This window comes from Fundulus heteroclitus, chromosome 17 (genome assembly GCF_011125445.2).
Source record: "Fundulus heteroclitus isolate FHET01 chromosome 17, MU-UCD_Fhet_4.1, whole genome shotgun sequence".
Taxonomy (NCBI): domain Eukaryota; kingdom Metazoa; phylum Chordata; class Actinopteri; order Cyprinodontiformes; family Fundulidae; genus Fundulus; species Fundulus heteroclitus.
Genome location: NC_046377.1, coordinates 22,327,429 through 22,354,994, shown reverse-complemented (window position 1 = coordinate 22,354,994; position 27,566 = coordinate 22,327,429). Strand labels below are relative to the sequence as shown.

At 44.2% G+C, this 27,566-nt stretch overlaps 1 protein-coding gene across 4 annotated transcripts in view; it reads left to right on the top strand.

The window, feature by feature from the left end:
* Positions 1 to 7,479: 7,479 nt before the first annotated feature.
* LOC118566597 (tetraspanin-8-like) overlaps positions 7,480 to 27,566 on the top strand; it is a 34,138-nt gene continuing 14,051 nt past the window's right edge. The window contains exons 1-10 of one of the 4 annotated variants that reach the window (XM_036149108.1): positions 7,480 to 7,625; positions 8,622 to 8,678; positions 9,250 to 9,369; positions 9,438 to 9,512; positions 9,593 to 9,688; positions 9,803 to 9,913; positions 12,031 to 12,063; positions 12,166 to 12,249; positions 13,665 to 13,770; positions 13,810 to 14,363. In XM_036149108.1, the coding sequence (XP_036005001.1) occupies positions 7,566 to 7,625; positions 8,622 to 8,678; positions 9,250 to 9,369; positions 9,438 to 9,512; positions 9,593 to 9,688; positions 9,803 to 9,913; positions 12,031 to 12,063; positions 12,166 to 12,249; positions 13,665 to 13,745 (717 nt within the window). In that variant the 5' untranslated portion in view covers positions 7,480 to 7,565 and the 3' untranslated portion in view covers positions 13,746 to 13,770; positions 13,810 to 14,363. Of the gene's footprint in view, positions 7,626 to 8,621; positions 8,679 to 9,249; positions 9,370 to 9,437; positions 9,513 to 9,592; positions 9,689 to 9,802; positions 9,914 to 12,030; positions 12,064 to 12,165; positions 12,250 to 13,664; positions 14,364 to 27,566 lie in introns of those variants that run through there. The other 3 variants (XM_036149107.1, XM_036149109.1, XM_036149106.1) reach the window with 3 other exon arrangements.

The following is a 27,566-nucleotide window of genomic DNA, read 5'->3' as shown; positions in this document are numbered from 1 at the left end:
CCTAGCGGAGACTTGAGATGTTCTTGGGAGAGGGAGTGGACCGGACCCATACCCGGAGGAAAAAAAAAAAAAAAACTCTTTCACACCATCCCTCTCTAGTGCCCCACTCACCACACACAGATTTACGAAAAAAAAGGACGCTGTACACATTCCCACATAACACTCACAAGAGGGGGGGTCACCACACTTCAACTATGCGACTGCCTGTGCCCGAACCCCGGCCCCGCCCCCGGACTGGACGCCCCACGGACCAGGACCCACCAAGAGGAGGGGCCAGCATGACCTGTACGGGCCACCCAGCCAGAGCCCCCCTCACCCCTTAAATTCCTAATAAACCCCCTCCCTCCCCCACCTTACCCCATCCACCCCTGCCCCCCACCCCTCCTGGGGGGAGCAAGGGCGTCAGCCCCAGACCCGGTAAGCCGATGGCTACCTGCAGCAGCCCCCCGCCAAGACCCCGGACACAGTGGCCCGCACCTCCTCCAGGCGCCGCCTGGAGGAGGTGCGGGCCCCTCCCCGCCATCGGAGAACGGGAGAACAAAACGCCATCGGAGAACAAAAGACCCCGATCCTCCCTACGCCCGCTCAGATGTTGTGTTGTTGCATGTTGTTCTCAAGTGTGTTTAAAACTGGGAGCGTCGAAGGGGGTGCACGGCACAGCCCACCCCCCCCTCCGGAAGGAAGCTTGTGCCAGCACACCCCCTCCAAGCAACTACCCAGAACCCTCAATGTCTAAATACGAGAGGAGGTGAAGGAAGCCGTCCGAGGCGAGGCTCACACAACATAAGCCCCCCCCCCAGACGTCCTCCCCCCCCCCCCCCCAAAAAAATAAATAAATAAATAAATAAGGGGGGACCCTGGCCAGCCAGCCCGCACGAGCCACCCCAAACCCCACCCCCAAGCAAAACCCGCACCGGGAGACGGCACAGACCAGGACCGGGACAGGGGGCCGGACACAGGCCCACCAGAACATCCATCCCCCCCTCCACCCGTGGATTTAATCCCTCCCCAACACTAACGTTCAAACAACTCACCATAGAATAAACCACCCAGGTTTTATTCTCTGACGCTGAAGCACGTCAGGCACCATGAATCCACCACATTTTCTGTCTAGCCCTGACTCAACTTTATGAAAACGAGGTTCATCAGACCAAGTCCGTGGGCCAGAATCTGTAGGACATCTCCTTAAGAAGTTTTGTATGAACTGTCAGGAGGCAACTTTCTTCCACCGGGATAATTTGCTACACATAGCAGTGATCTCAAAACACCAATGTTCCCACGTTTTCACTTGCACATTAATAAGTTATAGCCGATAAAAAAAATCTAAACTGTGGCGCTCCGGTCCAAGAGGTCACATGATTCGATTTTTGCTGCTCAGCCAATCAGATCGCTGTATTATCAGCTGTGCGAGTTCATCAGTTCATCATGGCTGCGCCCATAAGATGTTTGTATGCATCTGTTTCCAGACGAAGAAAACCCAAAAATAGCATTTTATGGCACCAGCTGGCAAAGATCTTGATGGCAAGAAAAAAGAAATAGCCCAGTCCATCCATCCATCCATCCATCCATCCATCCATCCATCCATCCATCCATCCATCCATCCATCCATCCATCCATCCATCCATTTTCTAACACGCTTATCCCCACTGGGTTTGCGAGGTGCTGGTGCCGATCTCCAGCTGTCAATGGGTGAGACGCGTTGTATAAACTGGACAGATAGCAGTCCATCGCAGGGCAGAAATAGTCCAGACTTTTGCCCAATTTACTGTGATATCACCAAGACCTGCTGCACTAGGATAGCACAGGTGACAGGTGTCTTTGTGCCAAACGAGTTATCACTTATCCCCGCCAGAATTTGTAGAATTTTGTTTTAATGGGCGAGACAACGCGTCTCGCCCATTGACAGCTGGAGATCGGCACCGGCACCCCTCGTGAACCCAGCGGGGATAAGTGTGTAAGAAGATAGATGGATGGATGGATGGATGGTCTGGGCTATTTCTTTTTTCTTGCCATCAAGATCTCTGCCAACTGGCGCCATAAAATGCTATTATTGGGCTTTCTTTGTCTGGAATCAAATGCATACAAACATCTTACGGGCCCAGCCATGATGAACCGATGAATTCGCTCATCTGACAATACAGCGATCTGATTGGCTGAGCAGCAAAAATCGAATCACGTGACCTCTTGGACCGGAGCGGCACAGTTTAGATTTTTTATTGGCTATAACTTATCAATGTGCAAGTGAAAACGTGGGAACATTGGTATTTTGAGATCACTGCTATGTGTAGCAACTTTTCCCGGTGGAAGAAAGTTGCCCCCTGACAGTTCATACAAAAAGTCATCCTACAGATTCTGGCCTACGGCCTAACCAGGGAATGTTTTTCCCATCTTCCTCTCTGTATGAAGATGGAGTTGGGCTTTCACACTTCTATAAACCATACTGATTTTGTTTTATGTTTTTGTCCTGAGACATTTTCCATCCTAACCAGAAAGGTTACAGGCTAAAAACGGCACAGTTTCTGTGGCAATACACAGCTGTACAAAGTGGGGGAAAGGTAAAAGCTGTAGATAAACTATGTGATCAAGAACATTAAGCACAATTTCTGGTGAAACAAAACGTTTCTGGGAACAATTATGACTCAGTTGCTTGTGGTTTCCACTGCGCTCTCAGTTTTTGGCAACAGGCCGCCATACATATCTGTAGGAGGATCTATTAAGGGGGAGAAAGCCTTGATTCTTTGACTTGAACTTTTTATTTCTCAGGCTCATGTTTCACTGCAGCTGCTCATTACTGTCTGCCAGCCAAACGCCTTCATTCTAGCTCAGTTTGAACAAAGGCAAAATGGAGGGAGGCGCGGCTTTCTGGTACTTCACTTTTTAAATTCAATGAAGCAAACTTTGGAAGTAAGTAAACTTTATTTGTAAAACATAAAAACATGCTTCAAAATAAAAGAACCACAAAGGCAACACAGAAAATAAAAGATTAAATAATATGATTTCAGCTGCCACTTAAAAGAACCAACAGAGTCAAGACAGCACAAAGACGGAGGCAATGAAGGACCTCTGCCCCCTGGTCCTAAAATAGGTTTGACTGAAGGATCTCAAACGAGAGGGGAAGCTTGACTCTAGAAGGTCGAGGATTTAGGCCGGAGCTTGACCACAGGGCTTTGACAGTAAAGACCAACGTTTTAAAATGTACTACTAGTCGATTTAAAGAGAGCACAACTGTGCCGTCTCTTTTGTGTGTGGGTTAAACGCCTTGCAGCAGCATTCTGGGCTGACTGGAAACGGTCAAGATCTTTCTCTCTCTAACACATAAAAAGGCTGTTACAATAGTCTGGATGAGATGAAATAAAAGCATGAATAATCATCTCTAATTCAGCTTTTGACATCAAAGTTCAAAGCTTAGAAATATTTTTTAGCTCAAAGTTAGTAAACCATGGAATTGTAGCCCCAGAGACATTCAATTAAATGTTTGAATGGAGTTTTGTTTATATTGTCAGGTATCTGGGTTGTGCTGTCTGCTATTCTCTCTCTGCTCTCAGGTGTGATTGGTGGGCGGGACTTAGCTGCTCGGCTCGTTATGAGGAGCTTAAGAGAAGCTGATGATGGTCATTCTGAATGTCAACCTTCATGGTACCTATAGCCCTCCATGTTCTCTGCATCTAGTTGTTATGTCCCTGACTCCAATCCTGGCAATTCTCTCCCTGTTAAAGGTTACCGTACAGTAAAAGTGTGTAATACAATATGATGATTAAGGTAGATAACTTCTACAAAATCTTCTCACTCGCGGCGCGTAATGACAAATGGGTACAATTATGGACACTGGTGGCCAGGCTTATTATTGCAAATGGGTTTCAGCGTTTACTTTAAAGTTCATGGGTTGTTGTCTCCTCGTCGATCTGTTGAAGCACGCCTGCATCACATAGATGTTAGCTGAGCAGTTAAAAATAAAAAGAAAAAGGAGGAACATCAAGGTTTTGCTTAAAGAGAAATTAAACCCTTTCCTAGGTGGGCTCAGCAGGATCGATCACTAGCTTTTGAATCGCATGTAGCAAGATTTACAGTAGAGCTGTTTGCTCCGTATTCTGACTTCGGCCCCGGATCCTCCAAGGATGGACTTACAGTCAAAGCACTGTGTGGGTTTAAAGCGAGAGGAGAGTTAAAAAGTCACTGGGCTGGATGGAGAAGTGCCCACGGAGGCCGTGTTGAGGGTAAACAGACCACAGGCCTCCATTAGGGGTGAGGAACGTGGCAAATGAGTGAAGGATGAATCATATAAAGAAGATCATGATACAGATCAGTTTTGATTTAAGGCCAAAGTCCCTAAAGAGCAGAAAGGAAAGAAAAGTTTGAGCTGCTGTGAAGAAATCAAGATATTCCCTCAAGTTAGTACGACAAGGAAACAAAGTTCAGAGTGAGCGAGTTCGTCTGTGAGGATCGTCCAAGGAGTGCAGATGACTCTCGCCTTAAAACAGCTCAAATGAAAACAGAGCCCAAGGAACTCTGTGTCATACTGCTGGTCTGGGTGTCTGGGTCCATGTTCTCTACGTTCTTAGTCTTAGTGAGGACTTCAGAACCGGGTCCATGTTCTCTACGTTCTTAGTCTTAGTGAGAACGCGGGCAGCAGGTTCTGGATCAGCTGCAGCGTTCTGATCCACTTTTTAGGCAGACCTGTGAAAACACTGTTGCAGTGATCAGTTCTACTAAAGATAAACGCATGGATTAGTTTTTCCAGATTCTTTTGAGACATCAGTCCTTTAATCCTGGAAATGTTCTCCAGGTTCTAGAAGGTCCACTTTGTCTTTAGATGGAGGTTCAGGTCTGAGTCCATCACTACTCCCAGGTTTCAGGTCTGATCAGTGGTTCCTAGCTGAAGCAACTGAAGCTGTGTGCTAACTCTTAATCTCTCCTCTATTGGTCCAAAAATTATTACTTCAGTTTTGTTTTAATTGAATTAAAGAAAATGTTGGCAGATCCACGCTTTGATTTCTTCTATTTCCTCCGTGGTTGAACAGGTTCATAGTCACCTGGTGACATGGTGATGTAGAGCTGTGTGTCGTCTGCATAGTTATTGCAGCTGATGTTGTTTTTATGATCTGAGCTAGAGGAGCATGTAGATATTGAATAGGAGGGGACCCAGAATGGACCCTTGGGGAACCCCACGTTATTTTTGTCGTCTTCAATTCAATTCAATTTTATTTATATAGCGCCAATTCATGGAATATGTCATCTTGAGGCACTTTACAAAGTCAAATTCAATCAGATTATATAGATTGGTCCAATATTTCCTATATAAGTCCCGACTACCAGCATTCACTCTTGGAGAAGCGTAGAGCTACAGGGAGAGTCGTCTGCATTGTCCACGGCTTTGCAGCAATCCCTCATACTGATCAAGCATGGAGCGACAGCGGAAATTAAAACTCCCCATTAAGGGGAAGGAAAACCTCCAGCAGAACCAGAACCAGGCTCAGTATGAACGGTCATCTACCTCGACCAACTGGGGGTTAGAGAAGACAGAGCAGAGACACAGAAACCACAGAAGCTCACATTGACCCAGTAATCTGTTCTACATTAGATGGTAGTAGCGGGTGAGCCGTCTTCTCTGGATGATGTCACAGTTAACAGAACGCCAGACCAGGTGTACCTACTATGAAGATAAAAGAGAGAAAACAGAAAGTTAAAGCAGAAATGACAACACATAATGCATAATTGAAGAACAGTAGAACTCTATAGAGTGAGAAAATTAGATCCTGATATACTCCAGTAGCCTAAGCCTATAGCAGTAAAACTATAAAGGTAGCTCAGAGTAACATGAGTCATTCTAGTTATAATTTTTGTCAAAAAGAAAAGTTTTAAGCCTAGTCTTAAAAGTAGACAGGGTGTCTGCCTCACGGACCAAAACTGGGAGTTGGTTCCACAGGAGAGGAGCCTGATAGCTAAAGGATCTGCCTCCCATTCTACTTTTAGAGACTCTAGGAACCACCAGTAGACCTGCAGTCTGAGAGCGAAGTGCTCTGTTAGGAACATACGGGGTAATCAGAGCTCTGATATATGATGGAGCTTGATTATTAAGGGCTTTATACGTTAGAAGAAGAATTTTAAATTCTATTCTTGATTTAACAGGAAGCCAATGAAGGGAAGCTAAAATTGGAGAAATATGATCCCTCTTGTTGATTTTCATCAGAACTCTTGCTTCAGCATTTTGGATCAGCTGAAGACTTTGAACTGCATTTTGTGGACTTCCTGATAGTAAAGAATTACAATAGTCCAGCCTTGAAGTAACAAATGCATGGACCAGTTTTTCAGCATCACCCCTGGACAGAATGTTTCTAATTCTGTCCAGTCGTCTGGGATGTAAAGTTAACTACTGACACAAAAAAGTTCCTGTCCTTTAAGTAGTATACATCTTCAACGTCCTCGACTGACAAAATTGAAAAACACACCATTTTGCACCTGTTCCAGGAGTCTAGGGTGTATCCCACGAAGTGTGTCCAGTCAGGACAGGACGGGTGCCCTTTACTCTGCCTTCCCCTGAAAAAATGTTATCAATTGCATTGAGATACCAGCTGACCAGATCCATTGTTGCAGAATTCGGGTGATATGAAGAGAGGGCTCAGAAAGACAAGACACAGCAAAAGCAGGGACATCAGGGAGGTAGGAGAGCAGGAGCAGCAGGAAAAAGCGACCACCTCCACTGAGTGACAGAACAGAAACTATTAATGGTTAATAAGTTAGCTAATTGTTCTTAATATTACTTAAGGCTAAACTCCCACCATTAATAACTGTCAGTTAGTTAAGGTGTTTGGTAAAAATGCTTAATAATAAACTACTTTTTCAATAAATACCTAATCAAAATTAAAGGTTAGCTCAAGATTAGTTAACTGTTAGTAAAAATCACATTATCATGATGGCAATTTTAATAAATAGTTTATTACTAAGCAATAGTCACTTATGAAAAGGAAGAAATTACTTGGCGACCAAATGGTAACCAGTTTGACAATTAGAAAAAGTGAATCAGAATCTTATTGTTATGATTTAGGGGTGATTAGTTACTGGTTCATTCTTCACTGATTTGTATTAAGCAAATTTAAACTCAGATAATTATTTGCATTTATTGATGATGAACTGTTTTTCCTTATTTTAAGTCCAGTTAAGTGGAAAAAATAATAAACATCTGTTTTAACATCCTTCAAGCTATTTTTTACCTGGACCAGACTAAATGTTTTTACAATCTCTATGACCCTCCTGCGTTTCTTTGTTGTTTTAGGTTTTACTAATTAATCACACATTGTCTTTAATTTTGGGTTCATTACAAGCAGTTTAACCAAAAATGCTAAAAATGGAGAAAAATAATTCTCCACCCTCCTGTTTGATCTCCTCTTGCTGTTTTCCTTAATATGTAAATTATCGCCAAGTTGTTCTGATTGGTTGCAGCTCTCCACCCCCGGACCAACATCACCATATAGACTCCCTACCACTGGTGTTTTTATATCATTTGCACACTGCATCCCTGCGCTGTTCTGCTCTCCTCTTCTCCTCCTTGGGGTCAAACAAGAGAAACAATGGGAAAAATTAACGAATGCCTCAAGTGGGTTTTTATCTTCTTCAACTTTCTGTTTTTGGTAAGTAACTCTTTTTTTTTTACTTTTGCTGTTTTATTTCTGTCTAAGCTAAGTAACATTAATTAAAAACATTCAAAGTTATGGGAATGACAATGAAAAATCTACAAAATGTTCTTCATGTTCTTCAATATGTAAAAAAAACGTTCATACACAAACATTTTAGGTGCAAATAAATCAACATAACTAAGTGAGAAGTTGTTTGAGACTAAACAGAATCCGTTTTTTATCTGTAATTTTATCCACACTTTGTTCTGTAGACCCTGACTTCCAGTAACGTGTTGGCTGAGGGGTGCGCTCTGGGTTCTATTACAGTCCACCCATCGGCCCCTCCTACTGCTTTTCCCTTTTATGGGATTTTACTGTTTTCTACTGTTTTTACTTTTTTTTTTTTTTAAAGAAAAGGGGATAAAACAACAACAACAACAAAAAAAGTGTAAGGAAGTTTGGAGCAGCAGTTTGAGAAATGTTTGAAATAATAATTTATTAATACAAAAATGTAAAACAAAGGGAACTGAGAGCATAATTTTAATCATGTCTGCCCCTATATTTCATTAAATAAAAACGAACCACACGGAGGGCAGTGAATAAATAAAAACATGTTATTTTAATTTAAACAATAATGAACACAAAAATAATAGAAATGAATGAAATAAGACTCTTTTTAATTGTGAGAACAGTTGTTTTGCGTCTTGCATCATTAGACAGGAGTCCAGTTTTGCGCTCTGCCTCCTTCTAGCGTCCTGCAGCTGAAATCCTGGGAGATGTTTTTATTTTAACAAAATTTTATTTTTAAACAGAAAACACGTTTATTAATAAATATTTCAACTCAAAAGGAAATTGACATTTAATCACTATTATATTTAAATTTTTATTGCTTCTTGTGATAAAATTGTCATCAAATAAAACTTTTCGGGTCTGAGCATTAACCATTGTTTGTGAATTTGACACAAAGCAATGTTTTTTTTTCTTTGTTTGATTTTTGTTTTCTGCCCCCAGATCTTCGGATGTGTGATGATATATCTGGCCGTGGGGTTTACTGTTGTTGCATTTCAGGTAAACAATAAAAATATTAGATTCATTTATTTACATGCATCTGAGATTAATAAACAGTTCCTTGGGGATTTCCTTAAAAACAAAGCAAAGGTTTTATTAACAAATCTTCTTACAGAGCCAGAGATTTAGGGTGCAAAACAAAGTATTCGTCTCTAATAATCATGCCTTTTCTTTCTTTTATTTTCTCTTTGTAAAATGACAAATATCTGCATATATATGCCTGCATATAAATTATTTATTAAATTTGGTTACATCCAGCAAGCATGTTTTTGTCTTAATAAATTAGAAGCTTAGTTCAGCAAGGAAGACATATATTTTTGTGGCCTTTGAGAGAGTCTTTCAAAGAAAACCTTTTTGTTAATAAACTGGTGAACAAGCCAGGTGTGGCCTTGCTGCTTTTATGCAGCACATTTCAACGTGAAACCAAGGAAAAATGACAGGCTTTTATGTATACTTATTTAGATTAATGATTGTGAAGAACAACACGAAGATTAACCTAGTTTCCACCATTTTTCCAGTGATGTTCCTCAATCTGCGTCTTTGCTATAACTCGTTATTTTTGTCCAATCAGACGTCAGCATTTGGAGGTCCGGGAGTGGGCTGGCTCTGGGTGATTGCCATCTGCTTCTTTGGCATCTCCTCTCTGGGAATCTATGCTGCCTGCTCTGAGAAGAGCCTTTTCCTCAATATCGTACGTAGGAGAGTCCAAGTGCTGAAAGGAAATGAGCAAAGCATGACCTGAACTTGTTTCTGATGCAGTTTGCAGGTTTTATCGGGGTTGGAATGATCATCATGCTGATCTTGGGAATAGTTACGGCTGTTTCAAGAAACACGGTAATCTGCTGCAACAATCTGATGCTGTGCATGCAACAGTCTGGAGTTTTGCTAATGAGGCTTTTTCTTTTACCTTTTAGGTGAAAAACCAGTTTGAGAAAAACGCCAAAGAAATTGCTGACATCGTCATGAAAAACAATATCTCAAGGGCCGGGCTCGACAACATGCAACAACAGGTGAGACTTGAACGATGAACTGTTAGGAACGCATTTACAGGATGTATTTACTGTGTGGCACATCATGCCTGTTTGTTTTCTACAGAGGTTCCTAACATCAGTCTGTGATTACAGTTTCAGTGCTGTGGAGTGATTAGTGCCGATGACTGGGGCACAAAAATACCAAAATCCTGTGAATGTGTGGAGGGATCCTCTGGAAAGCCTACCTGTAAATCCAAGCCTGTGGTACGTTCTGTCCGTATTCACAAAGTGTCCTAAGAATAAAAGTAGCTCTTTGTGACGTCATTTTAGAAAAATATTAGAATTATGCAAACTTTTCTTAAGATAAAAAATATTTACATAGCATCTTAGGCCTTCAGAGAGCTCCTAAAGTGGAAAAATGGAGGACTTTTTGCCAGCCTAAGGCTATATCCGAATACCCATACAGAGCAAGGACTCTTTAGCCAAAGCGGAAGTGCGTCAGCGGTTGCCATGATCAGTTTTCTGTAGCTATCCCTCATAAATGATTAAAAGACACATATGGTTTTCGTTTTCCCGGGCAAAACTCAGTATCAGTGCGCACAAATATCTTCCATATGCCCCTTTGTTTCCTCTTGTTTCTGTGTGGTTGTTTTATTTATACTAGTCACGTTACCGTAAGTTGGTGGGCTGACTTTGTTTGGAAATTCAACGGAACCTTATCCTGTCTAGCACACAACGTTTCCTGTTTATCTAGTAAAATTTGGGAGCTTGATCCGTTGTAAGTCTTTTAGCTTTTAGGCCGGGCTTACACCGATTATGGTGCAGATACGACTGCAGCGCCGCAAGTAACCCAAATGGTAAAATTAATGTGTCCACTCACATCGCCCTGGAAAACGAAAACTCAGCCGTCCCAAGCCACACCCCAGGGCTGATTTTATCTCTGTTGTTCAGATACATTAAATCCCCCTGAACCGTGGCTCTCATTTGTGGCAAGGAGTCGATTTCCAAATGCAATCAGAGCTTTGACTGTGCTCATATTGCTATAATCCTGCTCCACTCAGCATTCTGTTATACTATCATTATATTCATAATTATTCTCATCATTAATAATAGCTGTGTTTGGAATGAAATAAGAGAAGACTCCCTGCACCATTGCTAACTTGTATTTTTTATGCAACTGACTCATCTTAAAATATGAAGTACTTCCTCATTGAAGTCTTGAAGGCATTGGCAATTTATTTGTAAAGCACATTTCAGTACAGAGACAATGCAAAGTGCTTTACATGATTAAAAAATAGGGGAAAAAAACTGAATGAAAGCAAGTAGAAAAAAAATGTAGAAACAAAATAGAACATGGAAAAATAGAAACTAAAAGCTAACATTAAAAACAGTTGGACTAATGATGTTTCAGTAAAACAGTTTAACTAGAAGAGTCGAATGCAATCCTGAATAAATGTGTTTTTAATCTTGATTTAAAGGAACTCAGGGTTTCCGTACTTTTACAGTTTTTTTGGGAGTTTGTTCAAGATCAGTGGAGCATATGAACTAAATGCTGCTTATCCATGTCTGGTTCTGGTTCTGGTTCTGCAGAGCAGGCTGGAGCCAGAAGACCTGAGTGGTCTGGAGGGTTGATGCCCTGATAACAAGTCTGTGATGTATTTAGGTGCTAATTCAGGCATTTATAGACTAACAGAAGGATTTTAAAGTCTATTCTCTGAGATCCAGGGAGCCAGTGGAAGGACTTCAGAACTGGGTCCATGTAGCAGGTCCGGTCGGTACACATGCAGGCAGGGATCAGGCAGATGGTCAGGTCAGGCAGAAGTCAGAAAGACAGGTCAGGCAAACAGGTCAGGCGGGGGTCAGACAGGCTTAGAGGTCAAGAGGCAGAACAGGTCAGGATCAGGCAATCAGAAAAAGAAGAATGCTGGAATAAGTCTAACGTATGACTCGAAATAATCTGGCACTGATGACTGGTCTGCAGGCTGGTTAAATACTGACCGATGCAGGTGGATCAGAAAAAAAAAGAAAAAGGGAAAAAAAAACACAACCACAACAAAAATAATGATAATAATACTTGTTTACACACAGTTTTGTACATCTGAAATTCTTTGTTCACAGAAGGTTTCAGGATTTCTCCCTACATTTAATACGAGAGCTGTACACTATTTTGGTCCTGAAGTCCCAGGTTTCTAAATTGGGGCAAATTGAACAGCTATTCTGCCTTTTTATGCTAAAGCCAGATTTCATGAGCAAACTCAAATATCTGGTTTTATCTAATTTTTGGATTCTGTACAACTCTTCTGTTTTTAAACCCACCAGCTACTTTATCTGTGACTCTCAGAACATCACTATTAGAACAATGTGCTCTTGTTTTCTTACAGGGAACCACTGGACCGGATAAAATCTATGCCAAGGTATTAAATCAGTTTCATTCAGTGTAAACAAGTTTGCCTTCATGTTCTGGATATGTTTCACTTTTATAACTGTTGTTTTATTTCCTGCCATCTCCTCTGCAGGGCTGCATGGATACTATCTTTAGTGTTATTGATGCTGACTTCAAGGTTTCATTAGGCATCTTTTTTGGATTCGGTATCACTGCAGTGAGTCCCAACAATATTCTCCTTTGTGTTTCCATTGCTTATTAGCATATGACTGTACAGTAAAACTTTAAAATCACTTATTAAATCCTGTAATTTGGATGTTAAGCGGCACATACTCTCTTCCACCAACAGATGGCAGAGATTTACCATTTATAGGAATTTAGACAAATTTTTTTAATGTCAAGGATGTTTTTGTATCTACCAGAGTAGACATGACTGTGTACTTGTATATATACAGGACTGTCTCAGAAAATTAGAATATTGTGATAAAGTTCTTTATTTTCTGTAATGCAATTAAAAAACATGAAATGTCATACATTCTGGATTCATTACAAATCAACTGAAATATCGCAAGCCTTTTATTGTTTTAATATCGCTGATTATGGCTTACAGCGTAAGAAACCCAAATATCCTATCTCAAAATATTAGAATATCGTGAAAAAGTATACTAGTAGGCCATTCAACTAATCACTTGAATCGTCTAATTAACTCGAAACACTGCAGGGTTTCCTGAGCCTTGAAAAACACTCAGCTTGGTTCAGTAAACTAAATCACAAGTATGGTAGTGGTTAAGAGACGACATAAGATTCTCACAGTAACTGGTGTACTGACCATGGCATTACTGTCCTTGATTGGCCTGCCAATTCCCCTGACCTGAACCCCATAGAGAATTTGTGGGGTATTGTGAAGAAGAAGCTGAAAGACACCAGAGCCAACAATGCAAATGAGCTAAAGGCCGCTATTGAAGCATCCTGGGCATCCATAACACCTCAGCAATGCCACAGGCTGATTGCCTCCATGCCACGCCGCATTGATGCAGTAATCTGTGCAAAAGGATTCCCAACCAAGTACTGAGGGCATTAATGGACATTTTCAAATGTTTGATTTTGTTTTGCTGTTATAATTTATTTTTTACTTGGTCTGAGGAAATATTCTAATATTTTGAGATAAGATTTCTGAGTTTTCTTCAGCTGTACACTATAATCAGCTATATTAAAACAATAAAAGGCTTGCGATATTTCAGTTGATTTGCATTGAATCCAGAATGTATGACATTTCATGTTTTTTAATTGCATTACAGAAAATAAAGAACATTATCACAATATTCTAATTGTCTGAGACAGTCCTGTATGCGAAATAACATCCAGGATTTATAGAGCTGTTTGCCAAAAAAAAAAGCGGGTAGAGAAATTAGCAAGTGGTAATAATGTTATGCCTGATATGTGTACATGTTAATTAATATACCAAAAGAGGTACTTTGCTTAATAGGAACCTCCCAGCCTATGTAAAGCCTATCCAGGGGTTCACCTAATGGGTTATGACCACATCTTGTAGATAGTATCTAACGATGCGACTTGTTGTCGCCTAAAGTCGTCTCCTTCACTGACCACCTGTGTGTCTACCTGTCCTTCCAGCTGATGGGCCTGCTCATCTCCCTCCTCATGAGCCATCAGGTCAAACGTCACGACGGCATGGGGGGACTGTGCATCGGTTAATGAAGTTAACTTGCGCCTCTGGATGTAACCGGATGTCTCATCATATAAGTTTTTAGCATTTAACTCAGAGTGATTTTGTGGCAAAACTGCGATCTGCTGTGACGCTCCTGTTTGCTACTGAGTTTATATCCAGAACCTTTCTTATATGAAAACATCTATTTTTGTACTTATGTATGCTTTAATCTGTACTTGGAGTAATAAAAAATAGTAATAGTAGTAATCTGTAAGATGTGAAATAAAGAGCATTCAGCATCTTCTCTTCAGCAACAGCTTTATCACACCTGAGTAGATGGTAGACAACCCCGTTGTGCAGATGTGAAACATCAGCAATTATTAAGAAGTCATGAGGAAAAAACATGGACCCTAAAGGACAAACATGGACTGCATGTTTCATTCTTCACCTTCTCTATTATCTGTTCTGTCCCTAAATCAGGGGTCTGCAACCTGCATGTGGCTCTTTGAACCTTCCACAATGATTCTTACTAACTTTTGGCTGATCGAGATCCAGCAAATATTTTTAAATATTGGCTCCATAACAACAGCAGGTTTTAGCAGTTATATGGTTTGTTCATGGAATGACCACATTGAATTTGTACAACATTAAAAAATGGTAATACATTTTATAGATCTATTTTTCTTTTTACCAAGTTGGAAACTATATGCATTGATTATTTTTAATGTGAAAATACGAACATCACATTGAAGAAAATGAATTCATCCTCTTTTTTCAAATATTTTAAGCTTTTTATTACTTTTAAAACCTAGATATAGAAGTGAAATGGTGGTTCTTTAAAAATGACAATATTTCCTACAGTGGATGTTTATCAAAACATCCACTTACATTAACTTTTTCAAAAGTTAATATAAGATTTTTGGGGGCGGGCTGGTTCTGCTCCACTCTGCTAATTAGTAGAGCAGCCCCACCTGCATTGACTGATTACTGGCAAGGCATTCCACCTGCCTCCATTTATATCTACCATCCTCTCGCAGCCAGTCAGCAACAGATTTTCTTCAAGCCCTGTGTGATTTGCTGGTCAGTGTTTGTTTGCATTGCCTGATTATGACCCTGTCCCTGTTTTTGGATTTTTCTGTGGTGCCTTGCCCTCGCTGGATACCTCACCAGCTTTCTGATGCTGGTCAAGGCCTGGGGCTCGTTCTTCGTAAGTTGCTTAAAACATCCAAGATAAAATTATCATCCGGCTAATCATGATCCGGCTAATTGAGTTCTTCGAACACACCTGTTTATGATTATTATGGCTGGATTGAGTTATCTGAGATAACTGCAAGTTCATGCGTCGCTTTAAAAGGGGAAATGTATTGATAGTAGAAACAATGATCAGATGCTGTTCAGCATGGCCAAAAAATGTGCTCAGTATTTCTCCCAAGCAGAACAAGAGCTTTTAATGGAAGGTTATGCCAAATTTGAGTTATTAATTAAAACAACAGGGAACACCTCAAAGTCTGCTAAAGCCAGGAGAGAGGGCTGGCAAAAAGTAGCAGACAAATTAATGCGTAAATACTCTCCATGGTAGATGTTTCTATCAGTTTCTACAGTATGTATTTTTGCTTTTTAATAATTTCATATTTACTTTGTTCTTTTATGTCAGCACCTCCATGGGACCCACTAGAACAGGGGTCTGCAACCTGTGGCTCTGGAGCCGCAAGTGGCTCTTTGGACCTTCCACAGTGGCTCTTAATAACAAATTATATTTTTATTATGGTATTGAAATGTAATAATGATAAGAAAAGCAGGGTTTAATGAGTTTTTTTCTTGGAATAACTGCTTTTAATTTTCACAACAGAATGATACTAAAAGTGCCAGTAATACTTTAAATTTATTTAAATTTATGATTTATTTTAAATCAATATTTTTTCATTATGTTGGAAACTATGATTTTTTTTTACATCATTATCCACAAATATCCACATCTCACTCTTCCTCTTTTTTTAAACCTCAAAATAGACATAAAGGGTGTTTATTTAACAATGACAACATATTTCCTACAGTAGATCTTTGTCAAAAATTAGAACTTGTCTTTTCTCAAAAGGCCAGCGAACATTTGCGGCTCTGAACGAGTTTAATTCAAGTGGACTGTAGGAAAAATGGCTCTTTGGGCTGTAAAGGTTGCAGGCCCCTGCACTAGAACATGGGGACAAGTAAAAGTGAAATAAAAGAATATTCTACAAAATGGTAGCCTTTGATTATTATACTTTATTTTAAAAAGCCACTTGTTATGGCAACAGATCCAATATCGGTGTCATTCCTTAGACACGGGAAGTAAAGGACACGTGCAAACCTGGAATTTTAACTAAAAATTCTTTTATCTATAAAAAATTAAGTTTTTCCTTTTCCAAGTCATACACAGTTTACACGGTAAAACTGTATTGCTCCGTGCCTAGATAATCCATCCATAGTTTTTTCTAATACAATATATGGCTCGACAGTAAGCAAGCCTTTCAAAGTAAAACTAAACTTCACAATAAAATGGCCTGAACAAATCTTACTGAATATGATAAAAATAAAAAGCAAACCATCATACAAATAACTTAAATATTTTCTATTTATGACTCTAACACCACTTTTTCCTCTTTAAAAGCCACTGTCAAATGATGTGTTTGTCTGTTTATAACAGCCACCAAGAAAAATCTCTTTACAATTACACTGTCGCGCTGCGCTAAAGGATCCTGTCTATTGCGCAATACGTGATTATTTTGAAAAGCTCTGCAAATTATTCCTGCACCTTCCGCAACAGGTTGCTGTCGTAAAAATTAACATGGCTACGACAGACTTCCCTATCTCCTCCGCTGCGATCTAATCCTGTTTACATGACATAAGCCTGCTCTCGAGCAGGCTTAAGTTTGCACACATGTTGCTATGACAACAAGTGCAGGATGTCTTTCGAAGAACCAAACGATCCAAGATCATGCCAAATCATCAACAATCAAATCCAGCTAACTGAGTTAGCGACGTACGAAGAACGGGCCCCTGGACTGTGAACACCTTCCACCTGGTGAAGAAGGCCCAACAACGGCTCTTCTTCCTCAAGAAACTGAAACAGACTGGACTCTCTACTGAGTGTCATGGTTTAAGTTGTCTGGCCTCTTTCTTGTTTTGTAGTTCACCCAGCTCTCCCTCCCACAGCCATTAGTCACACCTGTTGGTAATCAGTCAGATGCATTTCACCTCCTAGTCTCCCTATTTAAGCCTCCCTCTGTCTCACTCTTGTGCCGGTCCGTCTTCAGTCACCACCTCTCCATGCCAGTCTTCGTTTTGCCTTAGAAGATTTGTTCCTGTCGTTAAGGTTAGTCCAGCCAGTCACTCTAAGGACTGTTACCCTCTGTGTTTTCCTGGAGAAGTTTCTGCTCTGTGTCTTGGTGTCTCTTCAGAACTGCTAACCTGACTAGCCGCCCAGGAGATGCGCTGCTCTGAACCAGTGTCTCCTGAGAACTGCTACTGTGCTCTCCCTACTGTGCTTCCTGGCCACATTGGTCGTTATGGACTCTAGCTCCGGGCCGTCAGCTCCTATCGTCACTTACATCTCTGATCCTCTGCAACCCTAACCCTCTGGACTTCATCATCCACCATCCAGCAACCTCTTGTAATAAAACTCTTTAAAAGCCTTCAGTCCCGTGTGCGCGTCCTGAGTACACCGGTAAACAAACTTGACAGCACGGACCGGCCAAAAGGTGTACTCAGGCGCCATGTGGGGCTTACCTGCTGGAGTTGACGACCCGGAGATCATCGCCTATGTGATGGAGTGTGAGCGTCAGATGAAGGACAGGTATGCCAAGATGGCTTCAAGCCGGAACGCTGCGCCTCCAAGTAAGGTAGACTCCACTACCCAGATGGTCCACGTGGGGGTTGTCACGGCTACTCCGGAGTACGGGAGGAGAAGCCGCTTAGCCACACGTCGTCTCGGTCACCACCTCCATGACTCTCAGCTGGCCCCTCGAGTGAGACTCATCATTCCACCTATCAGAGCTCCACACGTCAAGGAGGACGAGCTGTGGAGTTTCTATTATGGTGACCGAGACGACCTTCTTCCCTGTGGACCAGCTGCTACCCCTCCGACCGCCTCCGTTTCCCCGTCTGGCTCCTCCCGGCGAAGAAGCCGGTTACTTCGGCGCGTTAAGGCTTCCAAGGACCCGCTGCCGCTCAAATCCCGAGAGGGGGTCCAGGGGGATCCGCCCTCAGAAGCCTGTAGCCCTGCGGCGCTCACTGAAGCCTGTTGTCCGGTAGCACTCGAGGTAGCCGAGGAGAGGGTTCAGCCGACCGCCAAAAGCTCCGCTCTGCCGGCCGTCGAAAGCCCCGCTCTGCCGGCCGCCGAAAGCTCCGCTCTGCCGGCCGTCGAAGGCTCCGCTCTGCCGGCCGTCGAAGGCTCCGCTCTGCCGGCCGTCGAAGGCTCCGCTCTGCCGGCCGTCGAAGGCTCCGCTCTGCCGGCCGTCGAAGGCTCCGCTCTGCCGGCCGTCGAAGGCTCCGCTCTGCCGGCCGTCGAAGGCTCCGCTCTGCCTCAGCCCGAGGTCTCCGAGGGAGCCGCTTTGCCTCTGCCCGAGGCCTCCGAGGGAGCCGCTTTGCCTCAGCCCGAGGCCTCCGAGGGAGCCGCTTTGCCTCTGCCCGAGGCCTCCGAAGGAGCCGCTTTGCCTCAGCCCGAGGCCTCCGAGGGAGCCGCTTTGCCTCAGCCCGAGGCCTCCGAGGGAGCCGCTTTGCCTCAGCCCGAGGCCTCCGAGGGAGCCGCTTTGCCTCAGCCCGAGGCCTCCGAGGGAGCCGCTTTGCCTCTGCCCGAGGCCTCCCAGGGAGCCGCTTTGCCTCTGCCCGAGGCCTCCGAGGGAGCCGCTTTGCCTCTGCCCGAGGCCTCCGAGGGAGCCGCTTTGCCTCTGCCCGAGGCCTCCGAGGGAGCCGCTGTGCCTCGGCCCGAGGCCTCCGAGGGAGCTGCTCTGTCTCAGTTTCAGGTCGCCGAGGGAGTTGCTTTACCTCAGCCCATGATTGGTGACATTATTTCCGTTCTTTGTTTTTCTGGTCGGGGTCGTCCTCCACGACGCCCGATCCAGACTCGCCTACTCGGCCGGGCCCGCCGATTGCGGTCCCCGAGCTGTTGGACGTTGCCTCGGCGGGGCCGTCCACCACGGCGCCCGCCTCTGTCTTTCCTGCTCGGCCGGAGCCGCAGACTGCGGACTCCGGGCCGCTCGTCTTTGCCTCGTCGGGGCCGTCCACCACGGCGCCCGCTTTTGACTTTTCTCTTCGGCCGGAGCCGCCGACCGCGGTCTCCGGGCCGCTTGACTTTGCCTCGTCGGGGCCGCCCTCCTCGAGGGTTTAGTCGGGCGATGCTGCTTCGCCGCCTGCCTCGGCCTGGTCGACCTCCTCGAGGACTCTTTGTGGCTTAGCAGCTGTTTTTGCCTGCGCCCTTAAGGCCAGTGCTTTCTGTTTTATTTGGTTAAAGCTCGGCTTAGTTTTGTGTGATTAAGAATTCCTCAGTTTGGAATTATTTAGGGGGTTCTTTGTTTTCTTTGAGTTCTTAGTCTCTGTTTTGGCTTTTGTTTTTTCCTGCTCTGTTTTAGGGTTCTAGATTTTGCCTTAGTTTCCTAGCTTAGCTTTGCTTTCTCATTATAGCTTTAGTTCTCTGCTCTTCACGTTAGTATGATTGTTCATGTCCTAGTTTTCTTGTTTTGCCTTAATTTCTAGTTTAGCTTTAGTCCCAAGGTTCTGCTTAGTATTTTGTTTTGATTTAGTAGTTTTTTACTATACTTTTTCTTTGTGGTGTTATCCCTGACCTAGTTTTCTTGTCTTGCCTTTATTTTCTGGTTCTTGGTTTGATTCTTTATTTTGGTCCCAGCGCTCCTTAGGTTCCAGCACTCCTTAGTTCCTAGCGCTTGCTTAGACTTCTGACCCCTGATTATGAGCTGTTTCACGCTCCTTAGCTTTGGCTAGTTCGAGCTTCCTTAGTTAGTTTTTGGCCTTCTTGTTCCTCGGTCTTCTTGAATTTAGACCTCTTGGTTCCCCGGCGTGTTAGGACGCCCTTTGTTCTCGGTTCCCCGGCGTGTTAGGACGCCCTTTGTTCTCGGTTCCCCGGGTGTTAGGACGCCCTCTGACTCTTGGTTCCCCGGCATGTTAGGATGCCCTCGGCTCCCCGGCGTGTTCGTACGCCCTCCGTTCTTGTTCCCTGGCGTTTAGATGTTCCTGCTTCCCTCACGCCCCGGCGTTCTCTTTCCTTGCGCCCCGGCGCTTTCCTCGCGCCCCGGCGTTCTCCCCACGCCCCGGCGTTCTCTTCCCCAAGCCCCGGCGTTTCCCTCACGCCCCGGCGGGTTTTCCCCTGGCGTTTCTGTACACCAGTCGTGTTCCAGCAGGAGTTGTTGAGCCTTGGTGTTTTCGTACGCTTGTTCTTCCCTCTGGCGTTGTCGAACGCTTGTTCTTCCCTCTGGCGTTGTCGTACGCCTGTTCCCTTAGGCGTAAAGTACGCCCGTTCCTTCCCTTAGGCGTTAAGTACGCCCGTGCTTTCCCTTTGGCGTTAAGTACGTCCGTTCTTTCCCTCTTGGCGTTTTCGTACGCCTATATTTTCCCCTTGGCGCTGTCATGCGTCTGTTTTGCCTCGGCGTTTCCCTCACGCCCCGGCAAACTTCTCCCTTACGCCCCGGCGGTTCCCTCACGCCCCGGCAATCTCGTCCCTTGGGCCCCAGCGCTCCTCTCACGCTCCAGCGTTGTGTTTCCTTGGCGTTTCCACACGCCCGTTCCTTGGCGTTTCCACACGCCCGTTCCTTGGCGTTTTCACACGCCCGTTTCTTGGCGTTTCCGCACGCCCGTTCCTTTCCCCCGGTGTCTCTGTACGTTAGTTGTGCTCCAGCGTTTTCTTGCGCTGTTGAGCTCTGACGTGTCAGTCCGCCTGTTCTTTCCCCCTTGGCGTTTCATACGCCCGTTCCTTCCGTAGGCATTTCTGTACGCCCGTTGCCTTCCTTAGCGCTGCCGTTGGTCCATCCCTTCCCTTTGGCGCTGTCGTGCGCCCGTTCCTTCCCTTTGGCGCTGTCGTGCGCCCGTTCCTTCCCTTTGGCGCCGTCGTGCGCCCGTTCCTTCCCTTTTGGCGCTGTCGTGCGCCCGTTCCTTCCCTTTGGCGCTGTCGTGCGCCCGTTCCTTCCCTTTGGCGCTGTCTCGCGCCCGTTCCTTCCCTTTGGCGCTGTGTCGCGCCCGTTCCTTCCCTTTGGCGCTGTGTCGCGCCCGTTCATTCCCTTTGGCGCTGTGTCGCGCCCGTTCATTCCCTTTGGCGCTGTGTCGCGCCCGTTCTTTCCCTTTGGCGCTGTGTTGCGCCCGTTCCTTCCCTTTGGCGCTGTGTTGCGCCCGTTCCTTCCCTTTGGCGCTGTGTTTCGCCCGTTCCTTCCCTTTGGCGCTGTGTAGCGCTCGCTCTTTCCCCCGGCGCTGTCAAGCGCTCGCTCTTTCCCCCGGCGCTGTCAAGCGCTCGTGCCTTCTCCTGATGTGCCGCGCACTGGTTGTGGTCTGGCACGTCAGTGTTCTCTAGTTCCTTGGTTCCCCAGTGTTCTTTAGTTCCTTGGTTCCCCAGTGTTCTCTAGCCCCTTGGTTTCCCCAGGGTTCTCTAGCCCCTTGGTTTCCCCAGGGTTTTCTAGCCCCTTGGTTTCCCAGTGTTCTTGACCTTTTGGTTCCTTGGTTTCTTGTTTTGACTCGTGCCCGCCGTCCTGAGACCCCCTCCCCCCACCCAGGGTAAGAGGTTCTGAGCCGTCCGGTGTTCGGCCTTGAGGGGGGGGTAGTGTCATGGTTTAAGTTGTCTGGCCTCTTTCTTGTTTTGTAGTTCACCCAGCTCTCCCTCCCACAGCCATTAGTCACACCTGTTGGTAATCAGTCAGATGCATTTCACCTCCTAGTCTCCCTATTTAAGCCTCCCTCTGTCTCACTCTTGTGCCGGTCCGTCTTCAGTCACCACCTCTCCATGCCAGTCTTCGTTTTGCCTTAGAAGATTTGTTCCTGTCGTTAAGGTTAGTCCAGCCAGTCACTCTAAGGACTGTTACCCTCTGTGTTTTCCTGGAGAAGTTTCTGCTCTGTGTCTTGGTGTCTCTTCAGAACTGCTAACCTGACTAGCCGCCCAGGAGATGCGCTGCTCTGAACCAGTGTCTCCTGAGAACTGCTACTGTGCTCTCCCTACTGTGCTTCCTGGCCACATTGGTCGTTATGGACTCTAGCTCCGGGCCGTCAGCTCCTATCGTCACTTACATCTCTGATCCTCTGCAACCCTAACCCTCTGGACTTCATCATCCACCATCCAGCAACCTCTTGTAATAAAACTCTTTAAAAGCCTTCAGTCCCGTGTGCGCGTCCTGAGTACACCGGTAAACAAACTTGACACTGAGCTGTTGAAAAACATTTACAGGGCTACAATAGAAAGAATCTTGTGTCTCTGCATACCTGTGTGGTATGGGAGCTGCATGGCGCAGGAGTGGAAAGACCTAGCATGGGTGGTGAGGACAGCACAGGGAATTTTGGGATACCTTCCACAAGATCTGGATGGCGTGGGCCTATTTGTACACTCTATTCACTCTAGTCAGAATGTGTTGGTCAGTTCAATCAACTTATTTCATTGAAAAAAAGAGATGTGGAAACATTATGTCATGTTCTGCGTGTTATATGTAATCTGTGTGCATCCTAAATCGGTGTCTGTCTCATCAAAAATTCCCCTGGTAAAACATAATTATGGTAACACATAGTGACAATAAAGATTCTTGTCATGTTTACACTCAACATGATTGACTCAGAAGCAGCAAACACAGAAACAACAACGTAAAATGTTTACTGTAGTTTTGGGATTAAGAGGAAATGAGGAAGTGGATATGGGGTTTGCTGACTGGGAAGGCTCCCGCAAGGACTATTGAGAGGTGAAAGGGACAGAGGTAAGCACCAACAGCAAGCAGGTTGGCAGGATAATGTGGCAGAGGCTGACTTTTGGGTAGTGAGATGAGTGATGAGCTGGAGGGAGTGAGGCAGGAAGCCGTTACTGTGGCTTGTCTGAGGGCAGATGTGGCTCGTTTTAGGTGGTACTTCCATGGTAGACAGGTCTGATGGTGACTGAATCCAAGGACGCCAGTGGAGTCGGAGGAGCAGCGGTCGACAGGAGAGGCAGGAAGGCTGTTGAAAATCTGGACTGTCAGTGGAGTGGATGATCTTTCTAGGAGAAGTAGCATGGAGTGAGGATTTACCTGAGAGAGGAACATGGGAGATTAGTAAAGAATCTATGAGTGACTTGGATCTAGGATGTGGTCAGCTACCACTCACAGTGAGCCAATGTTGGGACGCCTTCCATCTGTGCTCAGCTGCCTTAAACGCCTCCTAATTGGCGTAGGTGGAAAACACCTGCCACTGGCGGCCACATGTCACACCCTGGTGGAGAAAGGTAAGAACAGCTCCACTGAATTGAAGGAAGAAAATTTAAGAACTCCGCTCAAAGACAAGGTCTGTGATGTAATTTAGTTTGTAACCTCCTTCCCAGCTGATTAGTATGAGACTAATTTCGGTTGTCTGAGCTGTACATGCTGCTTCTTACTCTAACGTAGCTGAGAGTAAGAGACCATCTGCGTGTCAGTGTCCATCCTCAAGCCTTCCATAAAACAGCACATGCATTCTCACAGTCGTCTGTGTGTTCAGTTATACACAACTAATGTTGGCTGGCATGACAAACTCTCTCTAAGTATTGCTCTAGGCTTACTTGTAATTAATAACCTCTGGTACAATGTGCTAATGCTGTTCTGCTCATTATAACCTGATTATAGGTTCCCCTTTATCGCCCACACCATTGCAGTGTTTTTAGAAAATGTTGCAACATGTGTGAGTTATCAAGATAAATGCAAGTTACTGGTGTCTGGTAGGGGATGATTCATCAGGTGTAAAACCACAGAATACTATAATATCACCCTTACTTATAAATGACTGATGTTCTGACATGTTTAATCATAGAACTCTAAACTTAAGCCAACAGATATTACGATAAAACAGTGTGAAATTACCTCAGGTGTAACAGAGCCACGGAAAAACAACAGCAACCCCCAGCATACTCTAAAAATGGACTAACAGGGTGGAGTGGAACGCTGTGCAACCCAGATTGGGGGGGGGGGGGGGGGGTGTAACTCCTTTAGATTTAAAGAGAAAGCAGCAAAATGAGTTGTTCTCAGATGCACCTCAGAACATGGGGCAAATAATGAGGAATTAGGACCAAATACTAAACTGAAAAGCATTATATGTCCCATTTTAAAATAGCTTTATATTCTTATATTTATTGAAAATATAAACCCAATGGCAAAAATGTTTTGTTTAGCAAAATGCATTGAAATTAGCAGCGATTCTTTAACAGCACGGAGGGCTTTTTTTACCCTGTAGTGTATTTTTGTTATGTAATTTTTTAAAAAATTTTTTGTGAATGTTTTGCTCTGTTTTGTGATTCGTGTTTGGTGGCCATTATTGGTTTTATTTTTTTTTTAGAGCCCTGGAAACCTCGGGAGACAGGTTTACGGTATTATTATCTCAGAATCAGAATCAGACATACTTTAATAATCCCAGAGGGAAGTTACTTTTGTTACACGCTCCAAATATTCAGATATACAAACAAATCTAGCTCTGGGGGAGAGAGAGGTTCAGTCTCCAGAACAACTGAAACCATGGAGTTTGGCTGCAGCACAACAACATGGAGGAGCCCACCTTAGGTCCACTTTATAAACACGTTTAACTTCAAAACAACATTATAATCCGGATCAGCGAAGCGGTGCAGTCTGTGAACCGGGTCGACGGTGTGACGTAACGATTAGGACGGTCGGTGTTATCAGACGTTGTTACGGTAAAGGCGAACACGTATTTGGTGCAGAACGTTTCTCATCATTTACAGATTACACTGAAGTTTGCTTGAACAAAAGAGATGACTGGACTTTATCCAAGGGTAGTTTTTGTTGAATTATTACTTTTTTTTTTTTTTGCTGATACGATGCTTGAAACTTTAAAGGTATACTATGCAACCGGGGTTGATTTTCCAGCGAGGCTCCCCCCAGAGGGCGAAAGTAAAAGTGCACTGTCGTAAAGATGCTCAGCTGTTCTGGTTCCTCCGTCAAGCCAGGCGCGGTTGTTTTGAGCTTAGCAGACAGGCGAACACAACGAAAAGTGGAAAAAACGGCAGTACAAACAATGACTAACACAGTGAAGGTATGAACATCAGGGTTTCCCGCAGCGCTATCTTGGTGAGGCGGCGGCCGCCTCGCCAAGATTGCGAGGCGGCTCGCCAAGCCGCGGCCGCCACCGCGGCCACCTCGCCAGTTTTATTATTATTATTATTATTATTATTATTATTATTATTATTATTATTATTATTTTATATATATATATATATATATATATATATATATATATATTTTTTTTTTTTTTTATGTTGGCGAGACGCTACCGCCTCGCCAAGCCGCAGCCGCCGCCTCGCCGCGGTAGAGTCTCGCCAACATAAAAAAAATAAAATAAAATAAAAAAATAAATAAATAAATAATAATAATAAAAAAACTTGATATGCTTGCATGTTTATTTGACGTTAACACGCGGTTCTTTGTTGTTGCTTTCGCGCGTGCATATAGTGAATGGCAGGGCAAAAACACATGGAGATCTCGCCGTAAAGCGAGACTTCTGTGTGTGCGGGCCGTGAGCTCCTGCAATTGCAAGTGCGGTATTTCCCCCACAGACCCCCAGGGCGGCCGAGAAAACCTTTGTTTGACCTGAAATGACTCATTTAATCATCCAAAACGGTATGGAACACATTAATTAACTGAAAAATGTTGCATAGTATGCCTTTAAATAGCACAAAGAGGAAACACTGATTTGTTAAACCCTTTAGAAAGGGCACACTTCATGTCTAACAAAGCATTTATCCACCATACCTGCTTTTGTTGCATTTGATTTATGAAGGCTCAGGATACGGGCAGCTTTGATTTGTGACGATTGAACGGTTGGAACAGAGGCTTGTCTTTGCTGCATTAATAGACGTTTTTGCCCATAAGGCGGCTGAATCGACCTCCAGCAGATAGGCGCCCTATTGGGCCCGTCATCATCTCTGTTCTGCGAACAGGAAACTTCGGGGTACAGTTCCTCAATCAGCATTTGCATCACCTTGCATTGAGTAAGTCATTCTTGGCACCAACTGTGTTGAGCAAACAGGGTCTCAGACGTTGAAGCAGACCACGTTTTCAGGAATCTGCACAAAGGTTTAAATGGGCGAAAAGCTTTGCTGACTCATCCATCTATAAAACACTGAATTACACAACTCTCTTCTCGGACTGCTGTTTTTTATTTTTTACATGGGAGTGAACGCTCCGGTCAGACGCAGACATCCGGACAAGATTTCCTACATGAACTATTTCTTAACAAAAAAAGGAATCAATTCCCGTAAGGTGCCAGAAATTTGAACGATGCTTAAGTGTGCCAGGAAACCATTGCTTGTGCCATGAAGCTTTGGGTCCACCCTGGCCTGTATCATAATTACATTTTCTGTCTAACCCTGACTCAACTTTCTGAAATCAAGGTTCATCAGACCAGGGACTGTTTTTCCCATCTGACTATGTGTATGAAGATGGAATTGAGCTTACACACATCTATGTGTAGCTTTTGATAGAGTTGACCATGCAGTCCTTGTATCTCGCCTAGAGCACGTCAGCATCCGTGGCACCGCTCTCCAGTGGTTTAGGTCATACATGGCAAACAGGAGTTTCTCTGTCACGATTGGTGACCACCGCTCCTCAAACGCATCGCTGCCCTGTGGGGTGCCACAGGGATCTATTCTCAGCCCTATTTCGTTTTCAATGTATATGTTACCTCTGGGATCAATTTTAAAAAAGCACAACCTGTCTTTTCACTTGTATGCCGACGACTTGCAGATATATTTGCCCATTAGGCCAAACGAAAACACTGCCTTTACAAAGCTACTGGAATGCATTACAGATATAAAGCAGTGGCTGTCATAGAACTTTTTGCACTTAAACGACAGCAAAACTGAATGCATTTTGTTTGGTTCTCCATCTATATCAAATGTTATCACCGCAAACTCTGGTACTCCGGCCCCCTTTTTAATTCTCATGTCAAAAATCTTGGGGTAACATTTGATAATGGGTTCAAATTTGACAAACAGATTAGCTCTGTTGTCCGCTCAAGCTTTTTTCAACTCTGTCTTTTGGCCAAAGTCAAGTCCTGTCTTAGTCAGCAGGATCACGAGAAGGCAATCCATGCTTTGGTCAGTTCAAGACTGGATTACTGCAATGCCCTCTATGTTGGTCTCAGTCAGTCATCAATTTCTCGTCTCCAACTTGTACAGAACGGTGCTTCCTGATTTTTAACCAACACGTCCAGACACGAACACATTACCCCTGTGCTGTCGTCTCTCCACTGGCTTCCAGTTCATTTTAGAATTGATTTTAAACTCCTGCTGTATGTATTTAAAGCCATTTATGGCTTGGCCCCCTCTTATTTGTCTGAGATTTTAACTTTTCGTAATAGTGGCAGAGCCTTGCGCTCCTCATGTCAGCTTCTGTTAGAGGTCCCTAGGTCAAGACTTAAACAGTGGGGCGATCGTTCATTTGCCGTCGCTGCTCCCAGACTGTGGAACAAACTACATGCTGACATCCGCAGCATTACTGATCTCAGCCTTTTTAAAACGAAGCTTAAGACCCACTTTTTTAAATTAGCATTTAATTCTGACCTGGGTAACACGGTCTCTTAGGTGTTCCTCCTTTTGTCTGCTCCTTTCTATGTATTTTTCAAATGGCTTTTAACGTCCAGCAGCACTGCACCTCTACAGCACCTTTTTATTGTATCTG